Consider the following 15,116-nt stretch of genomic DNA (forward strand, 5'->3'; position numbering starts at 1 on the left):
TGACAGGCACAGGACATTTGGCTCAAGTAAGGTATTAATGATCAGTGGAAAAAAACCGAATCTACAAAGTAGTGCTTCCTATCCATGTACTCAGTGCACACAAAGAAGTTGCTGGTATGGCAAGATAGCGATTCCCTTACCTTTCAGGTCTGTCAGGCTGGGCTTGGAGAGAGAGACAAGGGTCTTTGTACTTTTACAACTGGAAAAGCCAATTTATTTGTTAACAGAGAAGGATGTATAAGGCTATAACAATCTTATATTTTCTTGGTAACAGTTGGCAACTGGTGAAGTTTTTAAGGACTCAGAATAGAAGACAGAAAGGAAAAAAAGTATAGACTTTAAAACTGAGAAGGTACTCTAAAGTCTAGGTGAACAATCTTGGAAGTCAGATAGATAAACGCTGTCTTTATGAATATGAAGCAGGAAGTCAGGACTAAAAGGAAAGTTAGGAATGATTACTTGTCAGTGAGGTCTCTTTCAGCCACCAATCTAAAAATTTAAAGCTACCCTCTACCCATACAATACTTCAGTCTCCTTTTCCTGTTTAGCACCTTCTCCTACAAATTGTTGTTCTTATTGTTAAGTGCCAACTCATAGCAACAAGATGGAATCCTGTTCAATTCTGTGCCATCTTCATGATGTCTCCTTGTCACTCTAGCCATCTCACCGAAGGTCTTTCTCTTTTTCTCCAATTCTCCACTTTTCCAAGCATGATGTCCTTTTCCAGGGACCAGCCCATCCTGATAACATGCCCAAAGTATGTGGGATGAAGCTGCAGCATTCATGCTTCCAAGAAACACTCTGGCTGCACTTTTTCCAAGACAGATTTGTTTCTTCTTTTAGCAGTCTATGGTATACTCTATATTCTTTGCCAACAACACAATTTAAAGGCATTGATCATCCTTTGGTCTTCCTTGTTTCTTATTCACTGCCCAACTTTCACATGAATATGAAGGAACTGTAAAGACCATGGTTTGGGGCAGGTGTACCTTAGCTTTAAACTGACACCCTTGATCTTAAGCACTTTAAATAGGTCCCTATTTAAAGCAGATTTGCCCAATACAATACATCTTCTGATTTTTGACTGCTGTTTCCATTGATGTAGATTGTGGTTCTAAGAAAAATGAAATACTCAAAGTCAATTTCAGAAAGGGAGAAGGCCAATGAAAAAGAGGAAGACCCTCAATGAGATGAACTGAGATAGTGCGGCAATGACATACCTGAGGCAATGTCAGGTAAACAGTAAACACTTGCAAAGTGAATACACGAAGGCTAAACACAGACACTTAAGACAGGAAACACAACTGCGGACGAGAAGTTTATCAGCCTTAGCAGCAACACTTACCCAAATTTAGTCCCAGTTAGAACCAGTCGGGAAGAGGTCCCACCAGTCATATGCCATTTAAAAGCAAGTGTGCTCAGACGTTTAGGAAGGTAAAAGATAGAAATGCTCTGAAATTTCTTCTGTTTTTTAACCCTCATATTTTGCTTTCTGTTCATCCTTGGGGAGTATCTTGTCAGACGCTGGGAGAGATTATATTAACTTTTTTTCCAGAGAGCGGTACACCACACAAGATCATTTCTAATTTCATCTGTACTTTGGCCCCAGTGTCCCTTTGGGCTTTATTGTTTTCAGTTTTCCATGTGCTACTGAATATGTTTCTTTTCACTTTTAGCTCTCATTTTGATTTCCTCACTACATTTGTGACTTCTTTTTGGTGACTCTAGTTTCTGTGCAAAAATTTTGTGACTCTTCTCAATGTCAGAAGGGAATATAGAAAGATAAGAATAGAGAAGTTATCTATTATAAAACCAATTAGAGACAGGAATAATAGAAAGGATAATACTATCACAATTTTTTCACTTATTAGTATTAAAATAGTAACAGTGTAAAATAAATTCTAAAACAAATTTGTTTCCTTCTAAATTAATACATAAGTACAAGTAAGTGTTCAGCCTTAAATTCTAAAATAATGAGAATATGTAGTAATCAGTAATATTTTTATATCTTCTTGATGAATTTAAAATATTTCTCCTGACACTATAGAAATTGCCCTTATAGCATTTTTATCACCTGTTAGGCAAGTATTATTGTTATTTCATGAAAAGTAAACACATACATAAACCAGAATATAAATTATTACAAGAAGTGTGATCTCATTAACAAATTTCATCATTTTCTAGGCTCCACTGTATTTAACTGGTTAATTATATAGAAAGAAATTCTTTAAAAAGAAAGAAAAGTGGGGCCAGGCCTTAATAAAGACTCAAAGCTGCTCAACTATTCACCATTTATTATACTCTACCATAAGTGATGAGCCATTATTTAAGTATAAAATTTAATATTGTGAACTAATAACTGTGAACTTGTTAAGTGTTACAGTTGCTTTCAATGAGTAAGATAAAAATAATATGACTATAATTGAAAACCATGGTCTGAATCAGGAACACCTTAATCTCTAAACTAATATTACTGCTCCTCAGTAATTTGGAGAGGTCTCGGACTGCAGACTTTCCCAGTGTAATATGTCTGTCTCCTGATCTCCTGACTGCTGGTACCAAGTGCACTGACTGTGTATCCAAGTAAGGTGAAGTCACTGACAGTTTCAATCTTTTCTTCATCTGTCATGATGTCACCTACAGGTCCAGTGGTATGAATTTTTGTTTTCTTGAAGTTGAGATACAATCCATATTGAAGGCTTCAGTGATGGATCTTGTCAGCAAGACTGTATCACCTGAATACCAAAGGTTACTGATGAGTATTTCTCCAATTCTGATACCACATTCTTCTTCACAGAGTCTAGCTTCTCAAATAAATTGCTCAGCATACAGACAGAACAGGTATGGAGAAATGATTCACATACCTTTGCAAATTTTAAACGATGTAGTGTTCCATTTCTCTGTTCACACAACAGCTTCTTGGACTAGGTACAGGTTTCACATGAGCACAATTAAGTGTTCCAGGATGCCCATTCTTTTCAATGTTAGCCATAATTTGTTATGAGGCACATAGTCAAACTCCTTTGCTTAGTAAATAAAGTACAAATAGACAGTTGTCTGGTATTTTCTGCTCTCAGACAGGATCTCTCTGACATTAGCAACAATGTCCCTGGTGCCATTATCTTTTGTGAATCCAATTTGAACTTCTGGTAGTTCCATGTCTATGTACTGTTTCAGACATCTGAATTACCTTCAGTAGAATTTTGCTGGCATGTGACATTAATGATATATTCAATAATTTCCATATTCTTTTGGATCACCATTCTTGGGATTAGGAACCTCTTCTAGTCAGTCAGTGAGTGAGACAGCTGTCCTCTAAATTTCCTGGCATAGACTAGTGAGCACACGCAGGTCTGCATCTGTAATTTCAAACGCGTTAATAGGTATCTCATTGAATCCTGTGCTTATTTTTTGTTGTTAGTTTGTTTTTTGCCGATGCCTTCATTGCAGCTTGAACTTCATCCCTTACAATTGGTTCTTGATCATATTGTATTTTCTGAAATGCTACTGTGTTGGCCAGTTGTTTTTGGTACAGTCATTCTGTATATTCCCTCGTCCTCTTTTAATACTGCCTAGATCATTCAGAATTTTGCTCACACCATCTCTCAGTATTGCAACTCAAGGCTTGAATTTGCCTAAATTGTGCCTGATTCAGACCATGGTCTTCAATCACTTAGCAATGTAGCTGAGAGCAGGAAAACGAATAGGGATGATGGAGAAAATTTGAAGCCTTTGAACTATGGTGTTGGAGGAGAATACTGGATATCTTATGGACTACTAAAAGAACAAACAGATATGTCTTAGAAAAGGTGAAGCCAGATTGCTCCTTGGAAACAAGGATGGTGAAGCTTTGTATTGAATACTATGGGCATGTTGCTAGGAAGAGCTATTGTTTGGAGAAGGACACCATGCTTGGAAAGGTAGAGGGATGGTGGAGGAGGCAAAGACTCTAAATCAGGTGGATTGGGATAGTGGTCGCAGCAATGGGCTTGAGTGTGTCAGAGATTGTGAAGTTGGCATAGGATAGGACAGGATTCAGATCTGTTGCTCATAGGGTGGCTATGAGTTCATCTCAACTCAATTGTCCCTACAGCATACTGAAAACAATTTGCAATGATATTTTAAGCACAATGAAAAATTTTAATGTATTTGTTTCCAAAACACACATTCATAGGTAAATGTTGTTGTTGCTGTGTGCTCGAGTTGGATTCAACCCATAGCTAACCCTTCAGCAGATTTTCAGAGGCAGTAAATTGCACAGAATGAGACTGCCCATCCATCTCCTGTGAAGCAGCTGACGGATTAGAACTTTGTTCCTTTGTGATTGCAACACAGCTTCTTACCACTAGGCCACCAGAACACCCTACCATGTATAAAATGAAATTGTTCTGAGCAAGATCTTTCTTTTTAAGTGAAAAAGATTATTCATAAATTTTAAAAAACCCTACACCATTGTGAATGGATATTTTTAAAATAAATTTAATTTACAGTCACTGTGAAACTTCTAGTTAAAAAGTAAGTCTATTAAAACTAAAAGAAAATAAAGGTTATAAGTTAGAACACTGTGTGTGGAAAGCTTCACTAAATTGAGTCTACAACTGGGTTTCATCAAATTGCGCTCAGAACTCAAGTAGTGCAGTCAACGGTTACATGTTCATCTGCTAACTGAAAGGTCCTCAGATGAACCCACCGCTTGCTGAGTGGGAGAAAGATGTAGCAGTGGGTTTCTATAAAGTTTCTGCCCTGGAAACCTCAAGAGGCAGTTCTATTCTGCCTGATAGTGTTGCTATGAGTCCGAAAATGACTTGAAAGCAATATTTGTGAGTTTATTTGGATACATTTTGAGATAATAAAGTATTACTTACATTCTAAATCTGGGCAACATGATTAGAAACCAGAGAATTTCAGGCTGGCTGTTCACTCTTGGGTTTGTATCACAACATATAAACCACCACACAAATGAGATGAAATTAGAAGACTTGTTTTTACATTGTTTATAAAAACAGAACACTTTTTAAACCAAAATGGCCTAAAGCAATGAACAGTATAGTTGTTGTAGTTATGTGCTGTTGAGTTGCTTGTGAATCATAGCGACCCTGGCTCTGAACCCTGTTCTATCTTGAGCCAACCTTATTGTCTCTAACTTATCTATCTGCATTACCCCAGTCACTGAATCAATCCATCTCATCGATGGTCTTCTTCTCTTGAGCTGTCTCTTCCTCCTTCCAAGTATGATGTTCCTCTCCAAGGACTGGGCCCTCCTTGCAAAATGCCCAAAGTATGTTAGATGAAGCTTCAGAATCTTTGCCTCCAAGGAGCAGCCTGGTTTTACCCTCTCCAGAAAGAACTTGCTTGTGCTCCTGGCAGTCCATGGTATATCAATACTTTTCTCCAGCACCATAACTCAAAGGCATCAATTCTCTATCAACCCTAGTCATTGTCCAGCTTTCTGACACATAGCAAAGAATTGTGGAGACCATAGCCTGGGTAAGGTGCAACTTAATATCCAGACTGACACTGTTGCTCTTCAGTACTCTGGAAAAGTGTCTGACAGCAGATTTTCCCAATGTAATTTGTCTTTTGATTTCCTGGCTGCTGGTACTAAGAGTACTGATTGTGGAGCCAAGCAAACTAAAGCTGTTAACAGTCTCAATCTCTTCACTATCTATCATTGATGCTACCAACTGGCTCAGTGGAGAGTATCTTTGTTTATTTGATGTCGAGTTTCCATACATAAAGCTGCAGTCCTTGAATTTCTGCAGCAAGTACTTCATGTTCTCCTCAGTTTCAGGTTTCAGCAAGCAGGGTTGTGTCATCTGCATAATGCAGGTTGTTGATGAATCTTCCTCCAAACCTGATGCCAAATTCCTCCTCATAGAGCCCAGCCTCCTGGATGATCTATTCAGCAAAAAAGATTGTAAAGGTATGGAGATAGGATGCATCCCTGCTGTACACCCTTCCTCATTTGGAACCATGTGGTGTTTCATTGCTCAGTTCTGATGACTGCCTCCTGGTCAAAGCACAGGTTTTGCATAAGCACAATCAAATGAATGTTCTGAGATTCCCATTCTTCTCAGAGTTAGCCACAGTTTGTTATGATTCATACAGTGAAATGCGTTCGCATAGTCAATGAAACACAGATAGACATTCCACTGGTATTCTCTGCTTTCAGCCAAGATCCCTCTAACATTAGTTATAATATCCTTAGTATCGCAGCCTCTTCAAAACTCAGTGTGCACATCTGGCATTTCTTTGTTCCAGTCATCTGTGGATAACTTTCAGCAGAATCTTGCTTGTATGTGATATTAATGATAATGTTCGATAATTTCCGCACTCTGTCTTGTCACTCCCCCTCCCCTTTTTTGTGTGTAATGGGAACAAGTATGGATCTTTTCCAGTTAATTGGCCAGGTGGTTCATAGCACAACTTGGTAAGTGCATCTATTTGTCGAAATATGTCAATTGGTATACCATCAGTTCCTGGGGCCTTGTTTTGTTGTGTGGGTTTTTTTTTTCTTCCCTGTCAATTCTTTCAAAGCAGCTTGAACTTCTTCCTTCATCACCACAGGCTCTTTTACACATGTTGTTTCATGAAATTTTTCTATGTCAGCCCATTTCTTCTGGTAGATCTTAAGTTCAAGGTATCGGAGCTGAGGGAAGCCTTACAAAGATTTTGTCTCAAGAAGGCTAGTTTTTGTTACTTATAGTCAGGCTTGAGTGATCATGAGAATTGAAGTTTGTGCCTATTTGTTTGACAAATTATCCCTCAACTTGGCAGTTTAAAACAACTAAATTCATTAGTCCCAGTTTCTGTGGGTCAGGGGCCTGGGCAAGGTGTGGTGGGCGACTCAAGATCAAGGTCAGATTATCGTCAATTGTTAGCTGGGTCTACAGTCATGTCAGGGCTCAACTGGGAAGAATCTCCTTCCAATTGCATTACCGTGACTGGTGGTAGGCATCAGGTTCTTGCCAACTCTCTGCCAGAAATACCTCCTCATTTGCCACATGGGTCTCTCCATTTAATAACTGACACATGGCAGCGGACTTCCATTAGAATGAGCGATGGAGAGAACGAAAGAGAACTTGAGGTCTGCCAATCAATTTAAGATCAGTTTGCATTTTGAAAATTCCTCTTAACATATTCCTCATGATCCTAAAGCAACAGGCTTGAAAAAATAGTGGAATGAGATTTACGGACTCATTTATGGATCCTCAGAGGTGACAACACTTTTTTCTTTAAATTTTAATGAAAGTCATAGAGACTTTGGATTTCCATTCATTTATTGTTGCACATTTTCCTCCCTGTCCACCCCTCCCCCCAGTTGACTTTTCTTTCTGAAAATTAAAATAAACAAACCCCAAACTTTCATTATTATACAATCCTCCCCTCCCCCAGTCCACTCTCCCATGCAGATCTCATGTGACATTTTTTAGGGCTGGGTAATGCGTTCCAGATTGTGAAATCTGATCTAAAATAAGCATTTAATTTATGATGCTCTCTCTCCTGGATCAGTGAATTAAAGAATGGAAAGTAGTTGTTCCTCTTACTATTGCTCTTAGCAATCCACTAGCCAAACTGTTTCTATGACTTTAGGCACTAGTGGTCTACAAATCTTAGTTTCAGAGGAAGGAATGTTTCATCAGATGGCACAACAGTGATTCAAATGAACTAGAGCTTGGACCTCCTATCTTGTCATTTTGGACACTTTATTCCCCAATTGTAGAGTCAGTTATTACAGTGGCTAGAGTGAGAATCCTGGTTACTAGTGGAAAATGCAGGTTCACACTGAGTTTAGGAGGAGTACGTCTATCTGTGTTTGACTGACTATGCAAAGACAACTGACTGTGTGGATCATAACAAACTGTGACTATCCCAGAACACTTGATTGTGCTCATGTGAAATCTTACTGAGACTAGGAAGTCGTCAGAACTGAGCAAGGAAACACTACATGGTTCAACATCAGGAAAGCAGTATGAAAAGGTATATGTGGAACAGATTATTCAGGAGGCTGGACCTTATAAGGAGGAATGTGGCTGACTGGAGGAAGACTCATCAACAACCTGTATGATACAGATGACACTACCTTGTTTACTGAAACTGAGGAGGACCTGTAGTGTTTGCTGCAAAAGGTCAAGCACTTCAATATAGATTGAAGCTCAACATCAAGAAAACACAGATTCTCACAACGGACCAATTGGCAGCACCATGATAGATGAAGAAGAGATTGAGTTTGTTATCAATTTCAGCTTGCTCGGCTCCACAATCAACACTTAGCAGAAGTAGTCAGGAAATCAAAAGATTAATTCCATTAGGAAAATCTGCTGTTACGGACTGCTCCAAAGTGTTAAAGGGCAATGATATCAGTCTAGAGAATAAGGTGCACCTGATCCAGGCTATAGTCTTTGCAATTACTTGCTTTGCATCAGAAATTGGACAATGACTAAAGATGAGAGAAAAAGAATCCATGCTTTTGAGCTGTGGTACAGGAGAAGAGTACTGAACATACCATGGACTGCCAAGCTGCTCCTTGGAGGCAAGGATTCTGAAGCTCTATTTGACATACTTTGGAAACGTGACCAGGAGGGACCAGTTCATGTTCAGAAGAATGGAGGAAAAGTGCAGGAGAGAAAAACCCTAGATGAGATGGACTCACAAAGTAAATGGAGTAATGAAAGTAGGTGTGGCGGTAACAGTGAGACTGGTTCAAGATAGAGCAAGGTTCAGAGCTATTGTAAAAAGGGGTCGCTATGAGTCATAGGCAACTCGACAGCACACAACAACAAACAACAACATGCGTATATTGCACAAGACCTTCTATGGCACTTTTTATTAGTGTCATGTTCTGTGATGTAATTAAATCAATAGAAAATGATAACAACCTAACTGAGCTATAATTTCCAATAGCTCATATTCTTTAACAATGAAGGTTTATATCATTCCAGCAGGGAAGAAATAGGGAAAAACTTAAATGCTTCTTGAGAGCCATCTGAATATAGAGTGAGTAATGGGAGAAAACAGCAATAAATAGCAGGTATAATGATAATGTGTAACACTAGCGGCACAACAGGTAAGTGCCCAGGTACTAATGAGAAGGAATACGGTTCAAATCCTAAAGTCTCTCAGTGGGAGAAAAGACCTGGTGATCCGCACTTGTAAAGAGTTTAGCCCCAGAAATCTGGTGGGGGCAGCTCTACTCTGCCTATACATCGACAGGAGTTGAAATTGACTTGACAGCATACAACAATGAAGAATATAATAGTTATAGTTATCCGTTTTTTTTTATAAAAATATTTTTTGTGTATATACCTGTTAATGAAATAAGTTTCTTCCCTCTCATTCCTGTATCATTGAACATAAAGGGCACATAGCAATTTGTCTTATTTTTAGTATTTAAAGGTAAAAAGAATGATCATGATCTGAAGACACAAAAATAGATTTTGTAATACTTTCTGGGGAAAACTTTTAGATGTATGATGTACGTGGGATAATCATGTGAGGTGGGAGTTTGACTTTATTAATGTTTTTATTTGGAGATTAAGCTTGTTTAAGAAGATGAGTGTAAAGTTGACAGGGGGTGTGTGGTATGATTTTGTAATGTGTCAACTTGACTAGACAGAACTACATTTCTCAGAATTTTTTTTCTTATAATTCTAGTTAGGGTAGATGATAACAAGATAGCTGCTTATGGAAGGTATGGGCAGTGAAAGTAAGTAGCAGTGATTTACTTTCTAGCTGACACATGTTGATTATTTTCTGGATTACCCTGTGGCAAGAGGCAATGGCAGGTGTGTGTATTCCATTTCACAACAAAGGGCACTGGCTTCTACAGGATGCTTACTGTACTGAAGAGAAAAGCAGAACTGACACAGCTTTATTTCCATCCTCGTCAACTCCATCTGGTACTCATGGGTTCCAGCTCATTTTGCTCTCTCCAACTTTACATCCTATCTCCCTTACCAGTTGTCTGTTCTGTTGACTCAAGCTCAAGTGTTATATGCAAAGTCAACAACCTTACAAAGACTGCTTGATTAATCCTGGTCAAATCTTAGGTGAAATTTCAACAATAAATCTTTGAAAAAAAACAATATACACATAAAGCATGTAGTGGTTCTGCTTCTCTGATTAAATCTTGGCTAATATCCTAGAGTTTTGCTATAATGACAGTGATAGTTGAAGCATGGGCATTAACAACAGCGTCCTTAAGTATTTTTTTACCTAGTAATTAAAAATTATTTCCTTTAAAAATGTAAATATGATGTCAACTTTTAAGTACTTAGTGATTAGCTATCTCCTGTATGTAAATACATAAAGCAGAACATTTTCCAAACATCTCCCAATTTTCTGGTTCCTACAAATCTACTTTAAAAGACTTCTTTAAAGTGTTAGAAAACAAATGTTCCACTTTGAAGACTAAGGTGTGACTCACTCAAGCCAAGGTATTTTCCGTTATCTCACATGCACAGGACAGAGTGGGACAATGAATACGGAAGACTGAAGAATTAAGAATACCGAATATATCATGGATTGTCAAAAGAACAAGCAAATCTTTCCCGGAGGAAGTAGAGCCATAATATTCCTTGGAAATGAGAATGAAAAGTCTTCCTCCAATGTACTCTGGACATGCTATCAAGAAGGAAAAGTTCCTGGAGAAGGACGTTCTATTTGGAAGAGGGTCAGCAGAGAAAAGGAAGAGGCTCAATAAGATGGACTAACATAGTGGCTCACTGAGATCAACCACAGCAACTATTGTGAGGACTGCTTAGGATCAGGCAGGGTTTCATTCTGTTGTACAAAGGGTCCCTACTAGTTGGAAGTGACTTGACATCACTTAACAATAACATAACTAGACACAGTTTATCTGTTCTATGGCTATAACTAGATATTGCTACTTACTAGGAAAAGTAAAATCCTGAAGGCAAAGACAAACATCACCCACTTCTCTTACCTACAAACAATAGCACAAGCTCTATAGGGTGGACATCAACTTCTCATTAAACTGGCTGGAGCCCATCTCCTTGCTGAGGTGCTCGTGGCTCTCTATCTATTTCCTTTAGACACCAGGGCAGAGTCTCTAAGCATTTTTAGGTCTATTCTAGACCTGAATTCCTAAATTGCAGGTCGTTTGCCTAAGAGGTTACTCAGGCATGACTTTTCATAACCCAAATATATCTAATCACTAAAGTCCAGAGAAAATCTTTTGCATGGCGATTTTTTTAATTAGTTTGCTTACATGTGTTTCACCCTGTTCTTCATTTACATTGTGCTTCAATCATTCTCACGCATTATGTTTTATAAAATTAATCACCATTGGACCTTGGCCATCATTAACCCTGTCTTTTGGCCCAGATCCTTCCCATTTCCTTCTCCCCTGCCCCCATGTGCAGCCCTATGAAAATTCCTTCCAAATATTTTATAGAGCTCTCTCTTTCAAAATCACAATATTTACTGCTGATCATTAACAGCAAGTTGGCATTCAGTTAAAGACAAATATAGACCCTACAAAATATCTCATATGACTACCTGCTCTTTTTTTTCATTCAACTTTTTATTTAGGTATGTCTCATCTCCCTGAGTTACAACAGCAACCATTTTATTACTCTTAAATTGCTTTTGCTATTTGTTTTACTGAGCATGACTTGGATAAGTTTTCTAAACTATGTAAACTTCTGGTAGCAGATCAGATCCATGCCTTATCTTCCAAGAATTCAGTCAGTAATTTAAGCCAGAATAACATGCTTAATTCACAAAACATTACATTTTGTATTTAAAAAAAAATCCACGCATTTCCCATCAAACACTTACCTGCTGAGACTCGGGGACAGTCGGGTAGCATGGACTCCACTGATGTATCTAATGGTTCTGAGCTTGAGACCCAGTTACAACAGTTCTGCAATGGAATAGACACAATTCACTTCTGAGATACTTTAGGCCTAGGCCAAATTTTTAGGCTGATAGATTAACTTATCTGTATGATCATCTGCCACAAGGGCACTAAATTCCTAGATTTTGAAATAATTTCCTTATGTAGACAATAAGCAGTTCCTTTCCCCCCTAAACAATTGCAGAATAAGGTCTATTTTTCACAATTCTGTCATTCATCTGTGCTCACAGTAAGAAGATATTTATCTTTCTCTAAAGGATGATGCAGTATATTTTTAAGAGAAAGACAGATGAAAAGTGAAAAAATAAAAAGAATCCAGTTAAAAGATTTACTAAAATAAACATTAATTTGATCTTGTGAAATGACATTTCTACATTATATTCTATATGTATGTGGAACACTAGAAAAAATTTATCTTTATTCCTAAAAAAGAAATTAGTCCAAAGTAACTCCTTTAACTTTTACCTCAATTTAGTTCACTGAAGCTATATCCAAATAGTTTAAAAGCACTATTACCTAGTCAAGTGAAGCTCTTTGCCTGAGGACACAAATCTTCCATATTAAAGCTTAATTTAAAAAGCAATGATGAGTCACAACTCAGACAAATAAAATAATAATACACATCTATATTGTGTGTATATATATATATATATATGTTAAATCTATATTTGACATCTGGTCTTTTAAGAATGTTATTAACTGCACATGTTGGGGTTTTTAAAATATGTTTTCAAAACACACACACACACAAAGAATCTGCAGACAGACTTTTAAAAAAGAAATCATCCCATCAATCACGTTGGAAACATTGCCCAACGATCGCTATTCTGGTAAACAAGCATGTATTGTGTATTTTTAGATGCTTGCTGCCCTGGTTGTGCACCATGGAATCCGTCTTTACTGTGGAAAGATCCTTGACTGGTAGATCAAGTGTCTTATTGTATTTCCTTAATTCATTCTGTCTGGAAGAAGATGTCAGCTGTGTTGCAGTGAGGAGAGAATTTCAAAGGCCCCAGTCCCCACCAATAAAGGCCAAGGAATGGCTTTTGAATAGATTTTTCAAGGCAACCCTACTGTTCTGGGACCAGGGAGAGCAGGAATCACATAAAGGAAGAGTTGCTGTATGAGATTAGAAAGTGAAGTTCACAAAGCATGGCAGATTTTTGTAAGAAACAGTAGATCAATGAAACTATTGAACTGGGTAGAAAAAACCCCCATGAAAACAAACACAACATCTAGTAATGTTCTGAAATGCTTTCTCGCTTTTTACATTTAAAATGGATAAAATATTAGTATTTTTATGTATTACAAAAGCCTGACAGTTTAAAGTGGATATGTATCCTTATACATATATAGTACACACTCCTAATCTTAATTACCAGCTGAATACAAAATTACACAATGTAAGAAAGCAGAAATCATAAAAGTAGTCGGGGTTTAGAAGATATTTCATACATTTAAAATAAGTAAAATTAATATTACTATTGATAGAATACCACATCAGAGAGTTCTAGATAATGCAGAAGATTAGCACACAATTAGCCAGCTTTTATATACAATCTGACACTTGCTTGTAAGAAATAAGTATTCTCCAAAGCAGTGTCAAGATATGTAAATGGATGATTTGTTTTATCATTCTTCACAGCCCTTAATAAATTCAAAAAATCATGACTTCTATAGGTACTAAAAATAGGCTCCCAATGATACAGGGAGATAGCTTCAATGAAGAATGACTTTCTCTTTCTCTCTTTTTCTTAAACAATTCAGTCTTTTCAATAACAGCAATTAGCACTACAGACAGACAGGCAGCGATTAGCTATATATTTTAATTATTATTCATCCTACTAATACCTCTGAATCTGATGAAAGATGACTATTATCCAGGTGATATGTCAGTCTTTATGCTTTTTTACCTATACTTCCCATACGTACGACTACTTAAAAAACCTATTTATAGTATTAATGAAAGTGATGGCATTAGGTTGCTATAAGTTGGAACCGACTCAATGGCAAACAATAACAATAACCACAATAACAACATTACAATATGTAAGTGATAAATATTTTTCTAACATCATTGACTTTAAAAAGCTTAGCAATATGAACTTTATCAAAGTCACTTTTAAACATTTAAAACAAAAAAATGGTTAAATTTTTATGATTCAGAAAGTTTGATTTTTATATAGGCATGTGTTTTGCTCATCAATAATAACAGAACAGATAAACACTTTATAGTTAAACTCAATATGTCTGCAAATTTTCTGGAAAGACAAAATCCTTATGTAGGATTATAAAGGCTTCATACTCTAAGTGTGAAAAGTATGTGTCTATGTGAGTTTTTATATATTTTTACCCCACTGGGAAATATACAGCAAAAAGGACAAAGAAGATAAACATATGTTTGCCATATGATTGTGTATAAGAAAACAATGTAACATACTGGAAAATATATGTAAAGAAATAAACATGAAAAAGACATATGTCATTAGACAAGAATTCAATCTGCCTGAAATGTCATTTTATCAAATGTAATCTTTATCCTAAAATATTTTTCTATCACTTGGAAACCAAATCTCTGACCTTTTTCCTAATGTTTATTCTTTCATTCTTTTAAATGTTCCAATTTAGCCTCCTTACCCAGTTCTTTGCAGTCTAAGTTCAGACGAACAGTAGGCCTGAGCAGCACCTTGAAGTAGTAAACTAAAAAAATAGTAAGAGTGTATTTCCTGAAATCTTATTTTAAGGAGACCTGAGTAGGTTATAAGCATATGCTAGACAAGAGAAAGCAAGAGGATCAAAACTTGAGCCTGGAATGCAGCTTGCCTCATCCCAACACACAATCTGGCTAATTAATGGGGATGAATTATATAGCTACCATATAAGAAGTTCTGGTGCTGCAGTCTGTGGGTCAGTAGTGCTGCTAATCCAAAGGTAGTACCTCTTCAACAGTTCAAATACACCAAGGACTCCATGGGAGAAAGATGAAATATCTCATACCATGCAATTTAGAGTCCCTGAAATCCTGCTGGAGGTCAGCTTTGAGTCAGTTGTGGTGACTAGATGCCAATTAGAGTGTTTGGGGGAGGGGAGAGAAAGAAAGAAAAAGATAATGAAGCAATTATTTCTTAAAGTGTTTTCAGTTTTTTTAATGCTCAGATTGCAAACTGTCTTTTCTCTGAAATACAAAACTCCAAGAACAATTGACATTGATTTGAAGTGTTTATAGGTCACACAG

At 37.1% G+C, this 15,116-nt stretch overlaps 1 protein-coding gene across 3 annotated transcripts in view; it reads right to left on the reverse strand.

Annotated features, from left to right (window-relative positions):
• Positions 1-15,116, reverse strand: part of FAM172A (family with sequence similarity 172, member A) — a 651,833-nt gene that overhangs the window by 185,483 nt on the left and 451,234 nt on the right. For all 3 annotated transcript variants that reach the window (XM_006885364.1, XM_006885363.1, XM_006885362.1), the window contains one exon: positions 11,803-11,887. In XM_006885364.1, coding sequence (XP_006885426.1) covers positions 11,803-11,887 — 85 coding nt within the window. The remainder of the gene's footprint in view (positions 1-11,802; positions 11,888-15,116) is intronic.

The sequence above is a fragment of the Elephantulus edwardii genome, unplaced genomic scaffold (assembly GCF_000299155.1).
Source record: "Elephantulus edwardii isolate Elephantulus edwardi_28Jun2011 unplaced genomic scaffold, EleEdw1.0 scaffold00043, whole genome shotgun sequence".
Taxonomy (NCBI): domain Eukaryota; kingdom Metazoa; phylum Chordata; class Mammalia; order Macroscelidea; family Macroscelididae; genus Elephantulus; species Elephantulus edwardii.